Source organism: Mus musculus, chromosome 13, assembly GCF_000001635.26.
Source record: "Mus musculus strain C57BL/6J chromosome 13, GRCm38.p6 C57BL/6J".
Lineage (NCBI taxonomy): Eukaryota > Metazoa > Chordata > Mammalia > Rodentia > Muridae > Mus > Mus musculus.
The window spans coordinates 27,758,499-27,785,170 of NC_000079.6; the positions used below are offsets into that span (position 1 = coordinate 27,758,499).

Consider the following 26,672-nt stretch of genomic DNA (forward strand, 5'->3'; position numbering starts at 1 on the left):
TATACAGGGAAGGATCCATGGCTCCAGACAGATGAGTAGGAGACGATGACCTTGTCTGACATCAGTGGAAGGGGAAGCCCTTGGTCCTGTGGAGGTGTGATGCTCCAACGTAGGGGGATGCTGGATGGGTGGGACAGGAGAGGGTAGATGGGTAAGGGAGCACCCTCATAGAGGCAAAGAGGAGAAAGGAGACGAAGGTTGTGGGATGGGGGTCTTGTGGAGGTGTATCTGGAAAGTGTGATATCATTTGAGATGTAAACAAATGGAATGGTTAATTTAAAAAAAAAAAAACTTTTAAAAGGCATATCTGCCTGTCTTCTGCACATGTAACGAAATTGCTTGGCAAGAAAGAATTTTTACTGAAGTGTCCAGAGACCTAGCAAAAGAACCAGCAATGCCTCACTCCCAGTGTAAGGAGTCATACAAACAGCTCAAGTTAAAAATAAAATTATGGTGATTGCATTGAATCTATAGATTGCTTTTGGGAAGATGGAAATTTTTACTATATTAATCCTGCAAATCCATGAGCATGGGAGATCTTTCCATCTTCTGAGATTTTCAATTTCTTTCTTCAGAGACTTGTGCCGTTTCCCCCACGCAACTTTGAAGAGGCTAAATAGACCTTTAGTGATTGCTGCAGTTGGACCTTAACGACCCAGGATGGAGACTTCCACCTTGCTGCACCTATAATTTCCTACAGGAATATACTGCCTGCTGAGCTTGCTTTGCAACATAATCCAGCTGAAGCAAGAGATGGGGCTGTGGGTTCTCCCTATAGAAACGTATTGCTCAATATTAAACTTTGAGCCTCAATCAGAAACTTTGTCTTGGCTTCATCCTTCTCTCGCAGCCGTGTTCCTTTTTCATTTCAAGCCCCCCCCCCCCACTTTCAAGTACCCAGTTCTCCATGGGGACCGGATGACTACAGGTGGCACCTGAACAAGAGGACTGAAAAACGGGTATTAGGGGAGGGCACCTACTGAAAAACTGCGGTCTTGGGTGGAGCTCACAGAAAACAGAAGTTACAGTATCCTGCACCATAAGTAACAAAAAGCATTAATGCTAGTGCTAAGTATAAATTTTATCTTTTTGAGACTGTTGTTGCAGGAGATGTATTCAAAGGGATAGCAGCTAGGCTGAACAAGTTTTAACCTGACACCAGACTTCACCTAGGGGTGACAGCGCAATTGGGATAAGGAAATTCTATATAGGCGTTTGGCTGCCATCAAGAGCTGCATCAGGTGAGAGGAGCAGGGTTATAAAACAGATGTTAGAAAAATTCTTAGCTCAAGTAGATTTATGCTGTTCTTGCTTCCCAGAAGTAGGAATGGTAAATACACAATTGACAATTGAGAGAGAGAGAGAGAGAGAGAGAGAGAGAGAGAGAGAGAGAGAGAGAGAGAAAGAGGTTTCAGAGAAGCAGTTGTCCCCTGTCTGGGACACATTAGCAAAAATTGGATATAAGTATTGCAGAGTTCTCCTAGGACCAGGAAGAAATGGGGAGATGTCCTGCTTCCTCTCTGGCTCCTACTGGTTACACCAAGTTTTCTTCCATCTAGTCTATTGTCTATCTTTGATGCACCAATCTGTCTATATTTGTAAATTTATGTTTGTTTTTGTTTCATTATTTGAATGATTCTTGGTCTTTTTCATGTTGAAAAGAAAAACTGATTAAAACTTAATCTGCTGGCTCTCCACCCTTTGATTTAGTTTAACTTGTTTAACAAGCAATCTCAATTGTTCTCTGGAGCCCTGCACCTGTAGTTAGTAGTGTACCAGAGCTGAAGAAGCCTTGCCAGGGGGAGATTGTCTGCAAAAGCTGCTTTTAAAGGGGCCAACAGCTTTTCAGCATCTTTGTAAAGGGGGCTGATGGCTGGGTTTTTGTTTGTTTGTTTGTTGTTGTTTTCCTAGAAAAATCTCTGCAATTGTGTTTATTGGGTTCAGAAAATAACAAGGTGCCCTTCTCTTGAAATTACAGCTAGAAAGAGCAAGAAAATTTTGTTTGGTGAATATATAAGGTGTGTGTAGGCACTTCAATTTGTTTCAAATGGTTTTAAAGGTATAAATATGTTCTTGAATATAGAGTATTGACTTATAAGTTATTGGGTAGGATTAGAAATTTGTAACTTTGGTAACAGAAAGTTGGAGTCATTCTAAACAATAACATGTGGCATTGCCAACCCAGGAAAACAGGTTTCTAAATTGGGATAATATTTTATGTAATTCTTATCCTAGAAACTAGACTTATATAGGATAGGATTTAAAACAATGTCTCCTTAATGAGGTATTAAAAGTTACACTGTCATACGTTCATATATAAGAACTGACAACCAAAATACTTTGTAGCATTGGAGTGATTCACTTGGTATTTTTGGAGAGACTATATTGTTTGGCGATTGAGTTTTGCTTTCCAAAGTTGTGGTTGTACTCTGGTGTTACAAGGGAAATTTAAAAATTATAGTTAAACTACCAGTGTTCCATTGGCTTCAGTTTGCAATTCAATCACAGGCTCAGGATTTTTAACTCACCCATATTGGTAATTAAGAAAGAAATCAAACAATTGGAGGTGATTGCAATATAATACTAGCCAGCTGCCCCTTTTAAAGGAGATCTCCCTGGGAATTTATCTAACAGGGTCCAGATGAACTGCTAAAAGCAGCTGGTAGAATTTTTGGAGACGGAAATTGGATCCTCATACAATCAGGGTCTGTCTATGGCTGCTGCCTTTCAGGGGACTAGAGTACAAGCAATGCTTTCATAGCGCCGAGGTGATAAAGAGTGTTTTAAGTATGGGGGCATAAGTCATTTTAGGAGATAGTGTCCAAAAATAAAGGCATAGACAGGCAACAGAATCACTCTGCTGGAATCTGTCCTCACTGTCCTCAATGTAGAAAGGGTAACCATTGGGCCAGATTATCAGGAAATAGGCCCAGATTAAGAAACACTTACAATTGAATTAATGCAAAGCTCAGAGCAGCCTCAACCCAGGCTTCTATGGCATTTCTTTTGTCTCTATCATACTGACTGGCCCTAAAACTTAGAAAGGACAAGATGTCTTTAGTTCCTTTGATGTGTCCTGGTTCCAGTACAATCTATAAGAGATCTAACCTTAAATTACTAATTGAAGAACTAAAAAGGGCTTTGAAGGGTTAATGTACACTGGAGCTGATGTACTCACTCATCTCCAAGAGATTGGTTATTCCATTAATCCAAAACAAAGCTCAAACTTAAGATTTATGAAAAGTTAATGAGGCAATGGAACTTTTGGGAACTTACAGCCTGGCTTGCCTATTCTAGCTGCCATTTCAGGAAATGCATGTAGAATTATTATGTATTTGGAGGATTGTTGGTGTACTATTCCTTTGTGTCTTGATGGTTGTAATAGGTTTACAATTTGTATGTATGCTTGTAATTTTAAAGAACCAGTGAACCAATATCATTAGAAACTTTTACCTCAAGGAATTGCTAATAGCTTTACATTATGTAAGTTTTTGTTGTCTCTGCTTCAATACAAGAAGACTTTGGGTTTTTTTGTTTGTTTGTTTTTTGTTTTTTATTAGGTATTTTCCTCGTTTACATTTTCAATGCTATCCCAAAGGTCCCCCATACCCACCCCCCCAATCCCCTACCCACCCACTGCCCCTTTTTGGCCCTGGTGTTCCCCTGTACTGGGGCATATAAAGTTTGCAAGTCCAATGGGCCTCTCTTTGCAGTGATGACCGACTAGGCCATCTTTTGATACATATGCAGCTAAAGACAAGAGCTCCCGGGTACTGGTTAGTTCATATTGTTGTTCCACCTATAGGGTTGCAGTTCCCTTTAGCTCCTTGGGTAATTTCTCTAGCTCCTCCATTAGGGGCCGTGTGACCCATCCAATAGCTGACTGTGATCATCCACTTCTGTGTTTGCTAGGCCCCGGCATAGTCTCACAAGAGTGCTCCACTATGTTCATAGCAGCCTTATTTATAATAGCCAGAAGCTGGAAAGAACCCAGATGCCCCTCAACAGAGGAATGGATACAGAAAATGTGGTACATTTACACAATGGAATACTACTCAGCTATTAAAAAAATGAATTTATGAAATTCCTAGGCAAATGGATGGACCTGGAGGTCATCATCCTGAGTGAGGTAACCCAATCACAAAGGAACTCGCACAATATGTACTCACTGATAAGTGGATATTAGCCCAGAAACTTAGGATACACAAGAAGACTTTGAATCCTTCAGTGCATATTATTCATTACATGGAGAGGACTTTATTAGCTGATTCCTCTGATGGAATTTTACTACAAGCATTTGCTCTTCTTATACAACAAGCTTTAAATTTTGGGAGTAGTTGTTGCTTCAGAAAAAGATTCAAAGGCAATACGTTTTTCAATATTTGGGGTTTCAGTTATATCCTAAACAAATTGTAGCACAGAAAATTCAAGTAAGAAAAGATAATTTACTTACTTCAATTATTTTCAAACGTTGTTAGGAGATATTAATTGCCTAAGACCTCATCTTAAGCTTTCTACAGTAGAACTTAAACCTCTATTTGATATTCTCAAGGGGAATGCAAATTTCAATTCCCTTTGACAATCAACTGGTGAGGGACAAATAGTTTTGCAGAAAGTAGAGGAAGCTATTAGCCAACAACATTATATAGACTATGATCAATTGTTGGCTGTTTATGTTTTTACTACTCATGTGCCCATAGCAGTTCTATGGCAAAAGGAACCAATAATGTGGATTCATCTCTTCATCTCCAAAGAAAGTATTAACACCATGTTCTGAAGCTATTGCTGTGTTAATACATAATTGTAGGATAGAGTCATGAAAGTATTTTGGAAAGAATTTCTTAAGAACTTGATGAAATGTTTATTCCTTATTTCAAGCAGCAAGTAAATTAGTTATTGTAGAATTAAAATTTGGCCTATTGTATGTTCAAGTTTTTCAGTAAAAAAATAAAAAAAGACAAGTTATAATTTACCTCTATGAATGCTTTTTTATTTCCTATAAGTTTGCATATATAGCCAACAGAGAAAACACTAACTGTATTTACAGATAGCCTATCTAAGGGAAGGCAGTATATATAATTGGATCACATGTTCATTCTCTTGAGTTTTCCCTCTGCTTCACAAATAATTGAATTGCATATTGTAGCCATTGATTTTGGAATGTTGAAAAAAATCAAGCTTTTAATTTCTATACTGATAGCCAATATATATAGTTTATATATATATATATATATATATATATATATATATATATATATATGGTTTACAATTGCATAAAATTGTTCCTTGTAAAAATACTACTAATTATCAAATTTTACAGTTATTTATACAAATATAGCTAAATTTAAGAAATATGTACTATTCCTAAACCTTATAGGACATTTAAGAACGCATAGTAGATTGCCTGGACAGACCCCTTAGGGCAATGCCATAGCACATTTGTATACCAGGCAGATCATAGGCCTTACAGGGATAATTGGCCAAGCAATCTTAATCTTTACGTTATCAAAATAGTAATAGCTTGAGATCACAACTTGGTATTTCTAGAGAATGTGTAATTCTAATTGTAAAGACTTGCCCTCAGTTTCTACCTGTACCACATAATGGTGTTAATCCTCAAGGACTTATACCTAATCAATTGTTGCAAATGTATGGTACTCATATTTTGAAAAATTAAAATATGTACATGTGACTTGACACCTTTTCAGGATTTCTAGTTGCAACTGCTTTAATAGGAGAAGCAACTAAAAATTTAGTCATTGCCTACGTTGTTTTTCTACATTGATTTGGTGTTCCAAATCAGACTAAAACAGATCATGGAACTGGCTATTGCAGTCAAACACTTGAAATGTTTTGTAGTAAATTTAGTATTACCCATATTACTGGGATTAGTTATTATCCTAAAGGACTAGGCATTGTGGAACAGGCCCATGGAACTTTAAAACAGTATCTTCTTAAACAAACAAAACAGGGGGAATTATATTCCCACACACATTATGTAAATCATACTTTTTATTATTAAAAGTTTAAAATTTGGATGCCAAGGAACTGTCTGATGCGTGTCTATGGCACCCTACAACTAGGCTTTCTTATGATTAGGTGAAATGGAAGGAGATTACTTACATATGGCATAATCCCAATTAAGTATTTAATATGGGGAAGAGGATATGGTTGTGTTTTTTTCCACATGATGCTGCAAGAGCATGCTAGCTGCTAGTGTGATTGGTGTGACATATTGATGCTAGGACAAAGAATGATGATGACCTGTGAGCTTGCTGACTGCCCTGACAATGGTGACAGCAAAGCTGTATTTGACATATGTTCTTGACCTACATTTGCTTGCCTATATCCCAGATTAAACAAGCTGCCTTGGTTCAAGCTTTTAGACTTTGTGGTACAGAGAACATGGAGACTGTGGAAATCGACTTAGAAAATTTAATCAAAAAGAGAAGTTATAAAGACTCTTCTCTTTCCTTTAATGTGACAAGTTGTTCTGAATCAATCATGGGCTGGTCTAGAAATCAATCCAATTTTGGAAAAATGGAAATGACAGACTTCATTTGGAAGGCTGGTTCTGGATATTCTCATAGACATATTTGGAAGCTAGTTGTAGTTCTTTATGAAGTTACATTTGCAGTGGATAAAATTGGATAGGATCTGAATTTTGAAAAAGTGTTAGTGTATGTGTTTAAGCTCCTAATCTTTTACTCCTTCAGCAGGAAGGACGGTGTACAGCCCTCCATGAAGAATGTTACTTTTAAATCAATCATTCAGGAATAGTAAAGGTTCTATGGCTAAAGTTTGAAAAGGACTATCCAAAAGGAAAAGAGAAAAAGAACAGAATCAGGGATGGTTTGAATCCTGATTCTCTACTTCTCCATGGCTTACAACTTCAATTTCTACACTGCTTGGACCATTAATTATGATTTTATGGCTTTAAACTTTTGGACCTTGTATCTTAAATAGATTGGTTGCCTTCACACAGGAACCTCAGCTATTCACCGTGGCAGTTATTGATCGCTATGAAGAAATGCATTTAGTGCATATTCATAAGACCTTCCTGGTTTTGGCCTGAATGGGAAAGAGTATGCTTTTGAAGACTGGTAGTCAGGGATAGATAAGAGTGTTCTTGAGCTCCTATCAACCTAAGACAGACACAAATTTCAAAAAACTATGTTTGTCCTCCATGATGGGTAAGAAGGGGCAATATAGACACTGAACTAAGACAGGTGTGGTCACCTGGCCACTCTTTACCCAAGAAGGGATTATGGAAAAGAAGTAAATCTTGTGTGTCCCCTCCAGCTCATCTATAAAAAACCAAAGAGGGAGAATTATGCTCTTCCTCCAGCTTTGAGTAGGCTAAATAGACCTTAAGTGCTTGCCACATTTGGGCCTTAACAACACAGGTGGAATCTTCCACCTTGCTGCATCTGCAATTTCCTGTAGGAGTAAACTGCCTGTTGAGCTTGTTTTCCAACATAATCCAGCTGAAACAAAGGATGAATCTGTGGGCTTTCCCTATATACATGCGTGTTGAATATTAAACTTTGAGCCTTTGTCTTAGCTTCATCCTTCTCTTGTACCTTGTTCCTTTTTCATTTCCAGCACCCCTTTCAGGTACCCAGCTCTCTATGATCACTGGACAGCTACAGAGACTTGAAGTTCTTGTCATATAGATCTTTGACTTGTTTGGTTAGAGAACTTGGATAAATCACACCAAGGTATTTTCTCTTGTTTGTGATTATTGTTAAGTGTGTCATTTCCCTAAAATCTTTCTCAGCCTGTTTATCTTTTGAGTAGAAGAAGGCTACTGATTTGTTTGAGTTCATTTTATATCGAACCACTTTACTGAAGTTGTTTCTCAGGTATAGGATTTCTCTGATGAAATATTTGGGGTCACTTAAATGTACTATCATATCATCTGCAAATAGTGATATTTTGACTTCTTCTTTTCCTCTTTGTACCCATTTGACTTCCTTTTGTTGTCTACTTTCTCTGGTGAAGTGTTCGAGTACTATATTGATACGCAGGGGGAGAGTGGACAGCCTTGTCTAGTCTTTCATTTTAGTTGTCTTGATTCAAGTTTCTCTCCATTTAGTTTGATGTTGGCTACTGGTTTGATGTACATTGCTTTTACTATGTTTATGTGTGTGGCCTTGAGCTCCTTATATTTTCAATTTGAATTCTGTCAAATGAGTTATCCTTATCTAATGAGAGGCTCATATGGTTTTGCTTCCCCTTTGAGTTTGTTTTTATAGTGGATTATGTTGGTGGATTTCCAAATAATGAACCATCCCTGAACCCCTAGGATGAAGCCTACTTGATCATAATAGATGTGTTCTTGAATTCAGTTTGAAGGAATTTTATTGAGTATTTTTAAAATCTATATTCATAAGGGAAATTGGTCTGAAGTTCTCTTTCTTCGTTGTGTCTTTGTGTGATTTTGGTATAAGCATAACTATGGCATCATAGAGTGAACTGGGTAATGTTCCCTCTGTTTCTATTTTGTGAAATAGGTTAAAGATAATTGATACTAGGTCTTCCTCGAAAGTCTGATAGAATTTTGATATAAACCAAGCTGGTCCTGGGCTTCTTTTGGTTGGAAGATTTTTAATGACTTCCTTTATTTCTTTAGGGTTATGGGACTGTTTAGATGGTTTATCTTATCTTGATTTAACTTTGGTACCTAGTATCTGTCTAGAAAATTGTCCACTTCATCCCCATATTCCAGTTTTGTTGAGTATATGCTTTTGTAGTAGAATCTGATGATTTTTTTTTAATTTCCTTGGTTCCTGTTGTTATGTCTCCCTTTTTACTTTTGATTTTTGTTAAATTGGATGCTGTCTCTGTGCCCTCTGGTTAGTCTGGCTAAGGGTTTATCTATCTTGTTGATTTTCTCAAAGAACCAGCTCCTTGATTGGCTGATTCTTTGTATAGTTCTTTTTATTTATACTTGGTTGATTTCAACCATCAGTTTGAATATTTCCTGCTGTCTATTCCTCTTTGGTATATTTGCTTCTTTTTGTTATAGAGCTTTCAGGTGTGCTGTCAAGCTGCTTGTGTATGCTCTCTCCAGTTTCTTTCTGGAGGTACTCAGAGCTATGAGTTTTCCTCTTGGCACTGCTTTCACTGTGTCCCATAAGTTTGGGTACATTGTGCCCTCATTTTCATTAAATTATCAATTTCTTTAATGTCTTTATTTTTTCCTTAACCAAGTTATCATTGAGTAGATGACTGTACACCTTCCATTTATATGTGGGCTTTCATGTGTTTTTGTTGTTATTGAAGACCAGCCTTAGCTCATGGTGATCTGATATGATATAAGGGATTATTTCAATCTTCCTGTATCTGTTGAGGCATGTTTTGTGACCGATTATATGATCAATTTTGGAGAAGGTACCATGAGGTGCTGAGAAAAAGTTATAGTCTTTTGTTTTAGAATGAAATCATCAATAGATAATCTATTAAAGCCATTTGGTTCATTACTTCTGTTGGTTTCACTGTGTTTCTGTTTAGGTTCTGTCTCCATGATCTGTCCATCGATGAGAATGGGGTGTCAAAATCTCCCATGATTATTGTGTGAAATGCAATATATACTTAGTAAAGTTTCTTTTATGAATGTGGATGAACTTGCATTTGGAGCATAGATGTTCAAGATTCAGAGTTCATCTTGGAAGATTTTTACTTTGACAAGTAAGAAGTGTCCTTCCTTACCTTTTTTTTTTTTTGATAACTTTTGGTTAAATGTCAATTTTATTCACTATTAGACTGGCTACTGCAGCTTATTTCTTGGGGCCATTTGCTTGTAAAATTTTTTCCAGCATTTTGCTGTGAGGTAGTGCCTGTCTTTGTCACAGAGGTGCATTTTCTGTATGCAGCAAAATACTGGGCCCTATTTACATATCCAGTCTGTTAGTCCATGCCTTTTTATTGGAAAATTGAGTCCATAGATATTAAGGAAAACTGATTGTTGCTTCTTGTTACTTTTGTTGTTAGCAGTGGAATTATGTTTGTGTGGCTATCTACTTTTGGGTTTATTTAAAGGAGAGTAATTTCAAAATTATAAATTATTTCTTCACAGAGTTAGAAAGGGCAATTTGCAAATTCATTTAGAATAACAAATATCCCAGGATAGCAAAAATTATTCTCAACAATAATAGAACTTCTTGGGGAATAACCATCCCTGACCTCAAGCTGTGTTACAGAACAATAGTGATAAAAACTGCATGGTATTTGTACAGAGACACACAGGTAGATCAATGAAATATAATTGAAGACCCAGAAATGAACCCAAATACCTATAGTCAGTTGATCTTTGACATATGAGCAAAAACCATCCAGTGGAAAAGAGACAGTGTTTTCAACATGTGATGCTGGTTCAACTGGTGGTCAGCATGAAAAAGAATGAGAGTTAGTCCATTTTATCTCCTTGTACAAAGCTCAAGTCCAAGTGTATCAAGGACATCCACATAAAACCAGATACACTAAAAACTAATAGATGAGATGATGGTGAAGAGCTTCAAAATCACAGGCATGGGAGAAATTTCCTGAATGGAATACCAATAGTTTATATTTTAAGATCAAGAATTTACAAACAGGACCCCATAAAATTGCAAAATTTTGTAAGGCAAAGGACACTGTCAATAAGACAAAAGGGCACCCAACAGATTGGGAGCAAAGAGATCTTTAAAAAAATCCTACATCTGATAGAGAGCAAATATCCAATATATAAAAGAACTCAATAAGGTATACTCCAGAAAACCAAATAATACTATTTAAAAATGGGGTACAGTTCTAAACAAAGAATTTTCAACTGAGGAATACCGAATGGCCAAGCGCACCTAGAGACATGTTCAACATCCTTAGTCATCAGGGAAATCCAAATCAAAACAATCCTGAGATTCCACCTCATACCAGTCAGAATGGCTAAGATCAAAAACTCAGGTGTCAGCAGATGTTGGGAAGGATGTGGAGAAAGAAGAGCTCTCCTCCATTTCTGTTGGAATTGTAAGCTGGTACAACCACTCTGGAAATCAGTCTGGCATTTCCTCAGAAATCTGGACATACTACTACCTGAAGACTCAGCTATACCACTTCTGGATATATACTCAGAAGATATTCCAACATGTAATAAGGACACATGCTCCACTCTGAATAGAGTATTCATATCTATAATAGCCAGTCATATCTATAACAGCCAGAAGCTGGAAATAACCCAGATGTCCCTCAACAGAGAAATAGATACAGAAAATGTGATACATTTACACAATGGAATACTACCCAGTTATTAAAACAGTGGATTCATGAAATTCACAGGTAAATTGATGGAACTAGAAAATATCATTTTGAGTGAAGTAAGCCAATTAAAAAAAGAGCATGCATTCTATGTCCTCACTGATAAGTAGATGTTAGCCCAAAAGTTCTTGATACCCAAGATACAATTCACATACCACATGCAGCTAAAGAAAAGTGAACATCAACATGTGGATGTGTCAGTCCTTCTTAGAATGGAGAACAAATTACTTAAGAGAGGAAATACAGAGACAAAATGTGTAGCAGTGACTAAAGGAATGGCCATCCAGAGACAAGCCATACCTGGGGAACCATCGCAATTACAGACACCAAACCAAGACACTATTGGGCATGCCAAGAAGTGCTTGCAGAAAGGAGCCTGATTTAGCTGTCTCCTGAGAGGCTCTACCAGAGCCTAACAAATACAGAGGCAGATGTTCACATCCAACCATTAGAATGAGCAAGGGGATCCAATGGAGGGGTTAGGGAAAGGTCTGAAGGATCCTAAGGTGTTTGTAACCCCATAGGAAGAACAACAATATCAACCAACCAGATGCCCCCCAGACCTCCCAGAGACTAAACCACCAACCAAAGGATGCACATAGATTGGCCCATGGCTCAGCTGCATATGTAGCAGAGGATGTCCTTATTGGTCATCAATGGGAAGAGAGGTCCTTTATCCTGTGAAGGCTCATTGATGCAGGGTAGGGGAATGCCAGGGTGGGGATGCAGGAGGCAGGGGGGAGCAACCTCATAGAAGCAGGAGACAAGGGAATGGGATTGGGGATATGGAATGGAAACCAGGAAAGGAAATAACACTTGATATATAAATAAATAAAATACCCAATAAAAAATAACATATATGCAGAAGGACCAGTGCAGACCCACCCAGGCTCTGTGGTTGCTGCTTCAATCTCTGAGAGACTCTATGAGTCCTGTTTAGCCAATTCTGTGTGCCATGCTCTCCTGTTACCCTACACTCTGGTTTCTAAAATCCTTCCCCTCCTCCTCTGAGGGATTCTCTGAGGTTCACCTAATGTTTGGCTGGGCACATCTTCATGAACAGAGATTAATTCTCAAGAGTGATAAGGCAAGTATGGACTGAGATGATAGCTTGGTTAGAATTGAGTTGAAAGTGTAAATCAATGGAAAACAGAGACAATTCCAAAGGGTCTGAGAGAGATATTCTGCCTAAGTGGTCTGCCAGAAAGGATATCTAAATGACATATGGAAAAACTGAAATTCTGGGCCAGAGCTCAAGCAGCTGCCAGAGAAGCACAGACAGTGACCTCAAAGCCCTGGAGCCATGCCCCTGAGCAACACAGCCTCAGCTGGCTCAGTCCAGACTGTCTGGCTCTGTCACCAGTCCAGATGCCTCAATGGAATCTACATCCTTACCAGAGGTTATAGCAGTAAAGATCATAGTGGAATGTTATCTAGGCCAGGTGTGGCACAAAGTGGCTCAGACAAGCACAACCAGGTCACGTCACTCCAGCCTGACCAGGGTCTTCTCCCTGGTACTGTTCAGCATTAATCTCAATAACTACATAGCTTTCTACTCCTGACCCACTCCTCATCAACTTGAATAATCGCATGATCTCCCAGCAGGCAAATAATCACAACAACTCCTTCAGATAAATGATGTTCTACCAAAGCACATCAGCTTTTTTTTTCCTGGCCTATCCTCAACTCTGTTTTATCCCAAATTTTCTCTCAGTATCTCCAGCAATCTAGCATACAGGATAGCCTCCCTCTACTTCCAATTACTTCACCTTTATCCTTATACCAACTGCTCACTAAATCCTGCCTCCCCAGGGCTACCTGCAGCTGCCCAACATATTCAGTTTTTTTACTATGCCCCCAGAGAGTATACTTACTCCATCCAACAATACCCACCTCTGTCTCTGTTTGTCTCTGTCTGTCTCTGTCTGTCTCTCTCTGTCTCTGTCTGTCTCTGTCTGTCTCTGCCTGTCTCTGTCTCTGTCTCTCTATCTGTCTCTCTCTCTGTCTCTGTCTCTCTCTGTCTCTGTCTCTCTGTCTGTATCTGTCTCTCTATCTGTCTCTCTCTGTCTCTCTGTCTCTCTCTCTGTCTCCCTCTGTCTCTCTCTGTCTCTCTGTCACTCTCTGTCTCTCTCTGTCTCTGTCTCTCTCTGTCTCTCTCTGTCTCTGTCTCTCTCTGTCTCTCTCTGTCTCTCTCTCTGTCTCTCTCTGTCTCTCTGTCTCTCTCATCTGCAGTAGCCCCCAGCATGGTTAACTGTATTTCAACAGCCTTATTCATAGCCCATGATGCCTAGCCAGACGAATATGTCTTCCTGTGGTTTAGCAGCCTCAGAACCACGGTCTCCTCAGCAACCAGAGTGGGATATGTCGGCACATATGCAAGGCCTAGGGTTCAGTATCCTCCACTGCTTTCTTTCCAAGACCTACTTGTGAGTGACCAACAAAAGCTTTGTCTAGCCCCCTTTCCAGCTCTCTGTGCTTGTCCCTCACAGACACCAGGTGGAAGTAGGACTTCTAGCAAGGACTGTATTCATGCTCAGTATGATCCTGCCAGCTCAAGAGAATTGTATAAGCCTTTCTATAGTTTCTATAGCTTCCTGGCTCTGAGTAGTATCAAATATTTCAATCTCCCTTTCACTTAAGCTCACTTTAGTTACCATGGCATTACATCTTCTCAACCAAATCTATTGATCATATAATTGAATTGGCCTCTGGACAAACTGCATGCATTTATACATGCATACAAATCTTTCCATGTCAGTGCATGTAACTTAGTGCAAACACCAAAGTATGCATCATCAAGACCAGAAGCATGGAGACTTGTATAATCCTGACAGTGACCCCCAGCCAACACACAAAGATGCTGCAGCCCTGTTATATCTCTTAGTTTCCAGCACCCTCTTCTGTCACTATCCCACCTTCACTGGTCAATCACCTGCCTTTTCTTATGTGATTCACTGAGCCTGGGGGTCCTGCAGTGGGTGGTGGGGGCTGTTCCCTCTTAAGCACAGCTATTAGAGTACAATCTCTCGATATTCCTTCCTTTGCTCTATGACTAGTTGATTTACATGGTGTGCCAGAGACAGAGTGGATTGAGGCAAGAAAACAGGAGCAAGAGACACTGATCTGTTTCCACTGACCTGGGGGACAGCAGATGCTCTGATAGATAGGGGACTGGAAGTTTCCAATCTTCCTGAAGACATCACCTGTACAGAGGCGACACATTCTTCACCAAACTGGCCCTGTCTGGCACCAAGGTCCAGTGGTTAGTGTCACATTAACATACATATTATTTTAGTGTACATACAGATGTTTGCTGAGTATATCCACTGTGAATTTTCTTTAATCTATTTTTTGATGTATCAGATTCTAGAGTTGGACTATTTCTGTTTAATGGCATTATTGCTATTCTTGCTACAGAGAGGCTGTTTCTTCAAATATGTGGAAACCCATAGTGTTAACTCTACTCATCCCCTCCTAATAAAGAAGGGGTGTTTTAAACTCTCTAGTATGTATCCCTTCTAGTCACCTTTTTCTGGGTCTATATAATACATGTAACCACAATAAATCTGTGTGAAAATTGTTATTTCAAAATTGTGCCACTTTGAGGTCTTTGAAAAGGTGTCGCAATGAAGAGACTTCCCACAATTCTAAAATTCCTTCTTATAAACTTCCATTACACACACAAAGAAATCTCACAGAATGGAATTGCCATCTATTTTTCAGCCTACATCCACCACTCCACAAGTTGGCATCACCTGTGTGATGGCATAATTGAATGGAAAGAATGTTAAGTGAAGTGAATAGTGTAAGGTGCTTTTGTGTCTCTTTTTATTTTATGAAAGAGAACCATTATGTTCATGCATACCTTGAAAAGTATAAAATTATAAGAAACTTGGAAACGGTTCATCAAGGATCTTCATAAAACTTTACAGAGGTGCAGATATCATCACTATAAAGCATACACATCAAGTACTTGAGATAATGGTCAACTGTAAATGTGTCAACACGCAGACAGTAAAACAATTTATAAAGAGCAAAAAATTGACGTTCTTTGTTAGTTGCCTGTAAGGATGCCAGATCTGTCCATAAAGGGTAGTCAGTATTCTCCTCCATTCCAGGATGAACCTAATGGTCAAAAGCATAGTCAGACAATTAATATTACAACAAATTATATGTTGTTGTCATTTTTCATTCTAAATATTAAATTATATTTAGGGAAATAGTACTATTATAAAATGTTGGCCAGAAACATGGATTTCCATAGATCTAGCACAAACAACTACAAATCTGGTATCTAAAGCTAGATTGGAGATAAATGTATACATTTTCTTACAATAAATTAATATTAGTTAAAGTATGATATTCCATGACTAGATAGAAGACTAGGAAATTGTCACCTGAGAGTAGATCTGTGTATCCAAGGGACAATGAAAGCACTATTGACAGTTTTCTCAATAGGTGGTAGACAGGCCAGGGGTGAATGGGATTAGAGAGAATAAAATAATCAGGATATGTCACTTTGCTTAGAAAAGTTACTTTCCAAATGATTGTTAAGAACAGCTTCATTTTATGTCCATCATTGTAATGCAGCTGCATGTAAGATGGAATGTCTACATTGTGTTCATGAGAAGTGCTATGTATCAAAATTCCTCATTTACTACAGAAGTCAGATCATTTATGATGAAGTAAAGTGGAAGGCAGGAAGAGAGCTTACCCTGCTGAGTATCATCAGGATAGTCTCTAGAAGTTCTCTGTTTAGGGTCCTGATGGCGTTGGCTCTTATTAAAATTGCATCAGGGGCACCTTTCATACAGTGGAGTTCAGTCTCTAGGTGGTACAGTGGTTTATTCCAGGAATTCAATATGCTGACTATAATTTTCAGGAAGTCTTCAAGCTGTTCATCAAAAAGGATCAACAATATTGAGATAAATGAAATAAACAAGAATTTGTTACATGTTTTTAATTAGAAAGGATGAACTAACACAACTACTCATGTGGATAAGTGATATACAACTGTAAATTTCAACCATTCACTTATATTTTGCCAGAATGAAACAACTTATATAAAGAACTACATTTTTTTGTAATGATCTAGAATACTTATCATATTCTGCTGTCCACATGAAATTCTACCACCTGCTCTGCATGTAAAATTTACATACTTGGCTGTTTTGCTTGTTCACAGGCATCTGAGGCTTTGCTTGTGACTCAGAAAGAAAGATACCTGCAGCCCAAATTATAAATCATTTAACTCAGATTAACCATTCTAGTAAACTAGATTGATCATAACCATACTAAATTATGATAACTAGGTTATTTTAGAATAACAATAGAAAGATATATTGAAGGCAACCTGTACTGATAGATGTTCTAGCAGAACCATCTATTTGTCAGCATGTACAGGAGAAGAACAATGGTACAAATAGCTTTAATAACACCAAATGATGATGGCATAGAGGTTGCTGGGAGGTTGATGCCATGTGACTAAGAATTTAGGCTTGAATTGGATAAATAACAGATACCCATTCTTACTAGTCATGGACAAGAACCACTTACATTAATCTTTTAAATCCTCACTTTTATTAACTCAGGTTGCTTTTAGGAGGAATTTTTTCAGTGATAATAAAAATAAAAATAATACTCTGTGAACTACCTAGTCCTGGAGTAGGTCACTAAAAACATTTACAAACATTCCCCTTTTTCTTTAACTGTTTTCCTTCCCCTGTTCTTATTTTTTTCAGAATGATATCAAATTAATTCATTAGGAGATAAGTTATGGCATTGAATCAGAAGAAAAAGATCACAAAAATTATAAATGCAGTTTCTGGGATATGTAGACCTCATAACAAGTGAGGGTATAGAAACTTTACATATAAATATAAGACTAATTTGTACAGAAAAAGCCTCAGTAGAAAGTACAAATGTCAGAAAAATCAGAAGCAGGAGAGTTGTGAGAATTAAGAATAGTCTGTGTGAGGGCCAGTAATGGGAATTTCACCACCAGTGGGGAGACATAAGTGATAGATGATGAAGACAATTGTGGTTCCATGTCTTAGGAAAAGACAGAAATGTTTTTGTGGGTTTTTTGTTTTTGTTTTTGTTTTCTATCCAGGGATATCCAACTAAGTTAATAAATAATAATTATTTATTACATAATAATAAATAATATCCAAATAATAAGAAATTTTTGGGTCATGTCTGGAGTTTTATGATTCTCCTACAATATTTTTTAACATTTAGTTTAGCTTATAATTCACCACCTACCTCACAGATTTTTTTCTTTAATTACTCACTCTTATCCCATTCTTCTGCATGTTTAATTTTAGTGTTTATAAGAACCTAAGAAATGGCAAAAGCAAGATTGTCCCTTCAGTTATTTAGGTGAAAACCCTGGCTCGAGGACTCACTGAGATCTTTCTGGCTTCCTCCAAGGTTTCTGGAACACTGAGGGAAAATGTGTGGCAGCTGTTGAGAGTCTCAATCATGTGCTTATGGTCCTTGAGAAAATCCAATACCTAAAAATGGTAAAATAGAAACTGAGTTAGTTCTGATTTGGGGATTGAGGAAATAAATCCATGATGAGCATATGGATTAATTCAATAGCTCTGTAATTTTTTCTTTTTACACATAAGCACTACATAAAATCTGAAATGAGGAAATTTGAAAAGTTACCCTTTTACCTATATTTTCCTATTAAATTGTAATCTCAACTTGGTATTCATCAAATTATTTTTAACTTCTCAGCCTTTTTCCCTCTTTACTATGCTCTCTTATTCTCATACCTCAGTAATTTTTGTTTGGTGGGAAAAAGCTGAAAATATTAAAATTATAAATATAAAATGTTTCAAAGAAAATCTGTTTATGATATGATCCCAATGCCATAGTTTCTATTTAGCTGTATTTATTAATCTTTATTTTGTGTTTGTATAAACTGAAATGCTTCTAGGTATTATAAAATTACAGATTTTTTTTACTAACATTGAACACTTACAACTTGTATCATACTAAGTTAAACATAACATTTGAATAGAATTTTATTAGTAGTAAGTATAAATTTATTAATCTTTATTAATAATTAGATAAGAAATACTTATCCATAAAATAATAAAAAATCAATTAAAAACATAAAATAGAAATTAATGTTTATGTATCCATTAATATATAAGCACATAAATATATTAATTTAAATATAGTATTTAAAGTACATTTGATGTAATATTAATAAAAGCTATTTTGTGAAAGTTTAATGGATTACTAAGAATGTTCAGAATTAAAAGGGATTAGTCAATAATGAGGAATAAAAAATTCTGAGGAACTGGGTGGTTGTGGTACACACCTATAATTCTAGCATTTTGGAGGCAGAGGAATGCAGATTTCTGTGAGTTTGAGGCTAGCCTGGTTTACAGTGTAAGTTCCAGGACAGCCATAATTACACAGAGAAATCCTATCTAGAAAAAAATCTCAGGATTAAAAAGACAATATAAACACACATTTATTTCAAATACAGACATTCTTGGGATGCTGTTATACTCTTTATTTTCTCTTGCCATTACTGATCTTGAACACATAATATATTACCACCAGTTAGAGAAAAATCTAGTTTCAGTTCTAAACCAACCCTCCAACAAAAGAAACTATGGCTTCTGAGACCTATCAACAATGACTTCTAGCAGTTGAGAGTTCATAAAAGGCCATTAGCTTAGTGTCCTCTCCTTGTCTGACATGGTGTCCTATTTATGTTTGTAGTCCCTGTGCACATGCATTACAATGCAGTTAAATTTTATAGGAAAGCAGCAGTACACCACGAGAGAAGGGACACTGGAGCGTGAGTCCTGATGAGGATGCCTGGGAGATAAGACTTCCACCCCACTGTAATTCTTACACATGATTCCTGAGGCTTTATAGTCTAATCACACTAAAGTTCCTATGTTTTCCTTTCCTTTCCTTTCCTTTCCTTTCCTTTCCTTTCCTTTCCTTTCCTTTCCTTTCCTTTCCTTTCCTTTTCTGCTTTTATTTTCTCTCCTCTTCTCTTCTTTCCCTTCTCATCAATCAGATATCCCAAAGATTTGTCAGATTGCCCCCTTCTCATTCTCTTTTTTAAGTATGGTTTTCTTTAATTTCTGGAGGAATAGTCTTGAAAATTGTTGTAGGGTTCTCCTCATTCAAATTACAGTCCAAATCATAGTATGAAGATTCTGGGTTGTTATTTGTTTGTTTCTTTGCTTTCTTGTTTTTTGGCTGCTTTGTTTTGAAGAAGATAAAAATCAGTGAGATACTTACAATTTTTCTGAACATATTTGAGGAGAAGCCATCAGAGAACTGTAACAGCATGAGGGGATAAAAGGAAAATTGTGAGTGAGCATAGGATGAGTGTGTGCCTACTGAAAATGCAGAGATGGATTCTCTGGCTCTATTATCTCCTCACTAACACTGCCTGGCTTCAAACAGATAACATACAGCCACTGGAAAGTGACAAACTATGTTCCTTCTAAACCTGCCCTCTTTCTAATAAGCATCCCCTACAAAACTTTTATACAATGACCACTGGTGTTTAGGAGTTTCTAAGAGGCTTTATATTATTTTTATATTTCCTTACTGGCACCAGTACAATTTGTATTTGTTCTTTGCATTCTATACAAGTCACTATACTACACTTCTGTTCTATGGGATGTCTGCCAACTGAAGACACCAATAGAGACCATCCTCCTGCAAATAACGTAAGGAAATCAAATCTCTCTCTGAGATATAACTATTGGGTTTTATGCTACACTTGTCAATTTAAGGAGAAGTTATTTTAAGAAAAATATCATGTTACTGGAGGAAAATCATGTCTAAGTCATTGAATTCTTTTAAAGTCTTTGTAATCTCACAAAATTGTGCCATTCTCCTTGTCCTATTTTTTAGTAGCGTGTGTTTTCTTTTTTTCTATGAAACTTGTATTGTCAGAAATATACTAGATCTATTCTGAAATATACTCGAATCATTGGCTGAATCAGAAATAAGTGAGATACTTACAAATATCATGCGCATTTCTATAGTGAGAGCCATGGTGTCATTTGAGAGTTTGATGGCTTGATCAAACAAGTCTTTGAGGTACGCCTCACCATAGTCATCCTCAATGTGGTGAATGGAAGCAGAAGTCACACCCTCCCACTGGAGTAGGTTTGACATCAACAACATTGGGAGCATTGCTACTGTATAGAAACACAAGTTACATTGGATTACCTATCTCAGGTTATCAGTGGTAATTCTTTCTTAGTTATCAAAAAAAGATTATTTCTTCCATTGCCTGCTACCATCGGGTCTGTCACTGTACAGATGTGGTAGTGAATATACAATTTCTTATAAAAAACTTCAATTAAATAATTACATTCATACAAGTTTCTAAACTTGAAGACATTGTCTGGCTGTGGATTATCAGAACTTATTCTGAAATTTTGGTTCTTAAATTAATGAGTGTTTTTAAGACATTCTCTGGAGACAGAATAGTATATTGGAAATTTATGCTGATCTTAAGTAGTCACCGTCTCCCAGACATTCTTGTTACTGAATAGGCAATATTTGCCTCATAGCAAGGACAGCAGCACACTACCATTTCAACTTCATTCCTAGCAAGAATATAGACATGCTTGCCTGTTGTTCAATACTGAGGGTGAAGAGACTTTTGTTATGGAAAGGATTATGTAGACTGGCTTTGCCTGATCACAATAATACACACATTCATTTGCCATTCTACCAAAATATTCAGATTATTTTCTACTGAATTTGAGCTTTACAATAACCTTGTAGGTAGATGGGCCAGTGTAATACAATTAAGCTATATTAACAAAAGAGGACACTTATGAAATTAAGTGATTTTCCTTAAGTCCTATTCTTAGGTGGTGTAGGAAGAAAAAAGCCAACACTATAGACTTTGTACCCCACAGTGGGATGTCTTAACCATATTGGACTTTCATATAGATTAGGGTAACAGAAATGATGCCCATAATCAAATATAAGTATCACTAGGCATTGTTATTTGTAAAGTCCAATCTTTACTTGTGATCACATGACTCAGTAGAGTATATGTTTGTCGACTTCCATTGCTCTATCAAAATCTTCCTTTCCTTTTTATAATGATGTTGATGTTGGTTTCATCATTAATTTTATTTTACAGATAGATAAAAACAGAACTGTAACATATCAATAATTTATACACTCAGCAGGATGGACCAGCAAATGTCTCAGCATGAAAAATCCATTCACCTCTAGTGATAGAAATCTGAAAAAAAAATGTTCTGTTCCATTAAACTTTTAATGAATGTAATTGGAAAAATTGTAGAGGTGTTACATATAATTGGTACAAAATTACCAAAGCAATATAGATCCACATCTTCTCTCAATGTCTATTATGTTTCCAGAATTGGAGATAAGTTTAAATTCACTCAAGTATTGTAACTCATAGCAGATTCCCAGAAACAATAACATACTACTTCCTTCTACAGTATTTATATATTGAAGCTATCAACTTCTGTGTTATCATTACAGTCAAATATCAGTATCTACTTTTAGAGGTGGATCAGTATTGACCACATACATTGATGTTCTCTACCATTATACTCAGGTACTATTCTTCTTTTTCTTAGGTTAACTAAGATGATGAATAATGTCTCTAGACATCACTGTCAATCTCCAGGATAAGAAGGCTTCTTTTTCAAAACCACAGATATAAGGGCCTACTGTGGAGTTGCTTTCTTCTAGAGTAAGGCTTAGAAAGTACTTCTCAGTACCATCTGGCCTTCCTTTTGTGAGTTAGGCATAAATAAAGGTCCATTCACTTCATGTGTTAGAATAATATCACCAAAGAAGCAAGTTGTCCAAACAAGGTTTTCAACATAGTGCATTGTTTAAGCTTACTTAGAAGAAAGAGGGTCAGAATTACTTACAGAATGATGGATGAGTCAAAGACAGCAGCATCTCTAATGAGTCCAGCCACGGCTAGCCTACTGATTCTGGAAATCTGCTTCACAGTAGTTCTGCTTTAATTTCCCACCTCTACATATTGCAGTGTACCATGCCCAAGGCCACAAGCTGCTATGAGGCAGGAAGAAGTACACACCTGCAGTCGCAACAATGGCTCCATATTTCGTTGGCCTCAATGATGTCAAAAGCACCATAACAATTGGGACTAAGGTAGTCTCTTCTCCATCATTTGGCTAATTTCAAGTCCAAGACCAGGTTCCAAATTAAATTATGAATAAACAGTCATCTCTACCCCATGAATATTTGTCAGAATTTCATGACCTAGGAAAACAGTCAGGTCTTTCCTTTTGCTCTCAAGTTCTTTGGTGACCACTTCTGAAATATTTACTGAATCTTGGATAAGATAACTTTAATTCTGAGCATTAAAACACAAGGTCACAGTTATAGTCACACAGCATGAGCAGCTTAAACCTTTTGAGTCTCAGCAGATACTCATGGGACAACTCAACGTTTTGCCATTATATTCTAGGTCCATGAGAGTCACACAGTGTTCAAATCCAGATGTTTAGAAGGCCTTTAGGTAGAAAGTTATATTCATGCCTTCAAACACTACCAAATAATTTCTGATTACTGCCTAATATATGATCGCTATAGACCTCAAACAAAGTTTACTATAACAATCATGTTCTGTCCATGAATCTTTGCTTAAATCTAACTTAGATGTATTTGGTGACACCTATAAGGATTGTGATACCATTAGATGAGTTGATACATCTGGCTTGGCTTGGTAATTACCTTAACTTGGCCTAAATTAGCATCTCTTAGTGACAGTTCTCAGCAGTAGCCGCCTATCATCTGGCACTCTAGAAGATAAGCAACACTATGTCATCTTCTATCAAACAAGATTTCTTTCTATGAACCCAAAATATGTCACTTCTCATACCATAGGCTCTTATTTGGGTACTGTTTAAATCGAACACGTTGATTATACAGGTGGCCACTGGAACTTCTACATCACAAAGCTCATTGGAAGTCTATGGGAAGCTCTGATATCTGAAGAAGAATTAATGTAAATGAAGAAGAGCTACAACGTGTAGTTTCCTGGTAGTATGTAGGATTCTATGGCTTTGATGACTACCAGACAAATGAAAATCAATTCATGATAAATGCAAAATTATATTTGGATCACTGGGCTTAGTTGGATGTAAGAAATGGGGTCATAAAGATGACCATGACATCACACCTCCTATGTTACTTATCCTGTCCAGATATTACATAGTATACTTTTATTAAGTAAAGTCTTATACACTATGGAGAAATCGCTGCTTGTGATCATGGTGCATATCAGAATTGGAAAAGCCCTGCCTGGATATACGACAAGTAGGTTGAACTCATTAACTGGGAGAAAATGAGAGCATTTTTGATGGAAATAGTTCATCTAATCCCGAACTCTTTCCACAGACAGATGCGACCAATGAAAAGGCAGTGGCCAAAGGGATTTCTGGAGGCAATCAAACCAGGATTGCTCTTAACAAGCTAGCTGGGGTGGCAGGTGTGAGTTGACCTTTAAACTCACTCACCTGGACTGGCCTTATCAATCTGAGTTCCTCCAAAGTTACCTATTCTTTGGACAATTGGAAGGTTCCCCACAACAATTTGCTCCTAGGAAAGACAATGTCTTATGGAGAAGTAAATGTGGCCATAACTCCCATTGATTCTGTTGTGTTCAAATTGATACTTGAAAGAAACAACTGAAAATAAGCCATGGGGTTTTTAAAGTTGTATCTTACTTGTTTTTTTTTCAAAGATTTCATTTTCATTTTAATGGTTATATGCATGTGTGTATGTGTTTGAGTGTGGATTTGTGCACAAAGGCGACTCCACATGAAGGCTAGAAAAGAGTGTCTTATTTAACAAAGCTATATCTCTAGGTAGCTGTGAGCTACCCTGCACAGATGCTGGGAATCAAACTCATTTTCTCTGCAAGAACATTGTACTCTTAAACCACTGAGCCATCTCTCCTTGCTACATTTGTTTTGTTGTTGTTGTTCTGTTCTGTTTTTTTTTTATTTCTTGAGAATATATTTATTAATGTTTTTGTTAAAATAGAGCTATGTCACTTCCTCCTCCATTTCCTTCCCCTAGGCCCACCCAATCACCCTTCCTTGAATCACTTTTATGTTGCCCCTAGTGTGAGGTTGGCAGTCTCTTATTTTATTATATTTCTTTCACACACATATATTTATGTGTATGTATAAATATGTAAAATTAGAAACCAATGAGTTTATTTTTGCTGTTTGTATGATTATAGTTTTAAAGCTGACTATTTTTCATTGAACAATTAGTAAGGGGGTTCATTCCTGGGAGAGGCTACATTTTTTTCCCAGCAGTCAATAGTTGCCTGTGATTCTTTGTGTAGGAGTGAAAGCCTGCAGGTTTTCCCCTTCCATATTAAGATGCCCACTGCTATTCAGCTTTTGTTAATGGAGTAATTTCTAGGATAGAGTGGTTGACAGCTACCTTTTGATATTCTTGTTCTTTCCATGTTTCTGTCCCCTATCCTGTGATGTTCCCTAAGCCTTGAACACAGAAACTGTGAGGTTTATGTCAGTTTATCAGAGCTGGGGTTCTTATAGTCCTTTGAACTCTACATTGTGTCCAGTTTTGGTTTTCAGTTTTGTTCTCCATTTGTTGAAAAATGATGATACTTTAATGGGGGGGCTGATTACACTTACCTGTGGGTTAAAGGGTAATATTTACAGTGTAATAAGGAATGATACAGGTCTAAGATGTGAAGGAAGTGTTTTTCTAAGATTTATGACCTTCCTAGCATAGAGAAGGTTGGGTTTTCAGCACAAGGGGTGGTTTTCTCTTGTTGAGTGAACCCTAGGTCAAATTAGAAAATTGTTACTCTCAACATGTGAGTGACACTTATAGTACCTTTATGCATATGTTGCCTTGCTGGTAATTGTTATAGTTCATAGATGTTGAAGTTGGGTAGGACTGTTTAATTTTTTTCCCTCTCTTGGCATCTTGCAAGGTATTTTCTGGAGTCAGAGAAGGTAAACCACAAGAAAGAGGCTTTAAGGACATATCCAACTTGAATCATCTGAGTTGTGTGTCCTAAGTGTTTAGTGTATTCATTGATAGGGGTTCCCATTACCTCTGAGAGGCTAGCAATGGCTATACTGACAGGTTACATAGTTTTAGGAGTCACTTGAACTTCCATGACCAACCCTTCAAAGGTTTTCCCATGTCTGATAGTGGGGCTTTTGTTAGACTATTGTTGTGGGAAACATCCTCAGACCAAGTGCTTGAATTTCCTTTAAGATGTATATGTATAGGAACAGGGTAGGAGATGTGTATATTTTTATATGCACATGCACTTAAGTTATTGTGCTTAATTAAGGTAAATATAAAAGGATTTCTTGAGGCTTTCTTTAAAAACCTTGGTGTTATTTGTCATTCCTTCTCCTCCTATCTTGATTCATTCATCTTTCCCATTTGGAGCCACCTCTCTGTTTCTCAATTATATCATCTATATCCTGCAACTTCTCTTCTAAGCCTTGTCACCTAACACCCACACCTATGATCTCTTCATAAGTTCTTGACTCCCATGCATACTCCCTGTTGGACACTCACATCTGAGGAACTGCAAATGACAGAGTAAATGTGACACTTGTCTTTCTGGGCCTGGGTTACTTAGTTCAATATCAGGTTTTCTTGGTCTATCTATTTCTTTGAAAACTTCATGATTTGCTTAGATCAGAATATTATTCCATTGTATATCAATACCACATTTTCCTGGTCTATTCATCAGTTAACAGACACATATTTTTTTCCATTTCCAAGCTACTTTCAACACACTAAGAGCAATAGTTTTTTTTTTATTGTTGATGTTTTCTTTCATCCTCCTAGGCACGAATTTCAATATTAACTCATAATTGTTGGAGTATTATCATTGACTTTTAAGGATCTCAACCATCCTATTACAACCGTTCATTATGTCATGCTAATATCTACCATCTCATAGATTCACACAATTGAAATCACCTAGAAAAACAAATGAAGCAGAGGAGAATTTAGCAAAACAATTATGAGAGGGAAAGGAGTATTTGAATGCAGGAGGTTATTGAAATTGTACATTCAAGAGTGCTCTCCTTTGTTCTAAGATTGCACTTAATTGCTAGTACAAAATGAAGTATCAGAAGGAATATAGGACAGAAAGATAAATGGATGTGAGATGATGGATATTTTTCCAGAGTCTCATAGTTCTGTTGACTTTGACATGAAGTTCAAAAGGTTTAACCAAATACTAGTTAGTTGCTGTTTGGAATCCCATACATGTATATAATGTTTCAATTACTCCATTCCCTTTCAAACTTTCCGTAACCCCCACCAGTACTTTCCCTTCC

General features: G+C 37.1%; 1 protein-coding gene across 3 annotated transcripts; it reads right to left on the reverse strand.

Annotated features, from left to right (window-relative positions):
- Positions 1–15,101: 15,101 nt before the first annotated feature.
- On the reverse strand, positions 15,102–22,348 carry Prl7c1 (prolactin family 7, subfamily c, member 1). Of its 3 annotated transcripts, none has more exons than XM_006516733.3 (6): positions 22,221–22,348; positions 20,311–20,486; positions 19,576–19,614; positions 17,703–17,810; positions 16,010–16,189; positions 15,102–15,420 (listed from the first exon to the last, which is right to left on the reverse strand). In XM_006516733.3, exons 1-6 carry the CDS (start codon positions 22,249–22,251, stop codon positions 15,202–15,204), a joined length of 753 nt encoding a protein of 250 aa, XP_006516796.1. In that variant the 5' UTR covers positions 22,252–22,348; the 3' UTR covers positions 15,102–15,201. The 3 variants fall into 3 exon arrangements, with proteins under 3 accessions (XP_006516796.1, NP_080482.1, NP_001355321.1); NM_026206.3 differs by having other exon boundaries at positions 20,311–20,489; positions 22,221–22,306; NM_001368392.1 differs by lacking the exon at positions 19,576–19,614 and having other exon boundaries at positions 20,311–20,489; positions 22,221–22,306.
- Positions 22,349–26,672: the final 4,324 nt, after the last annotated feature.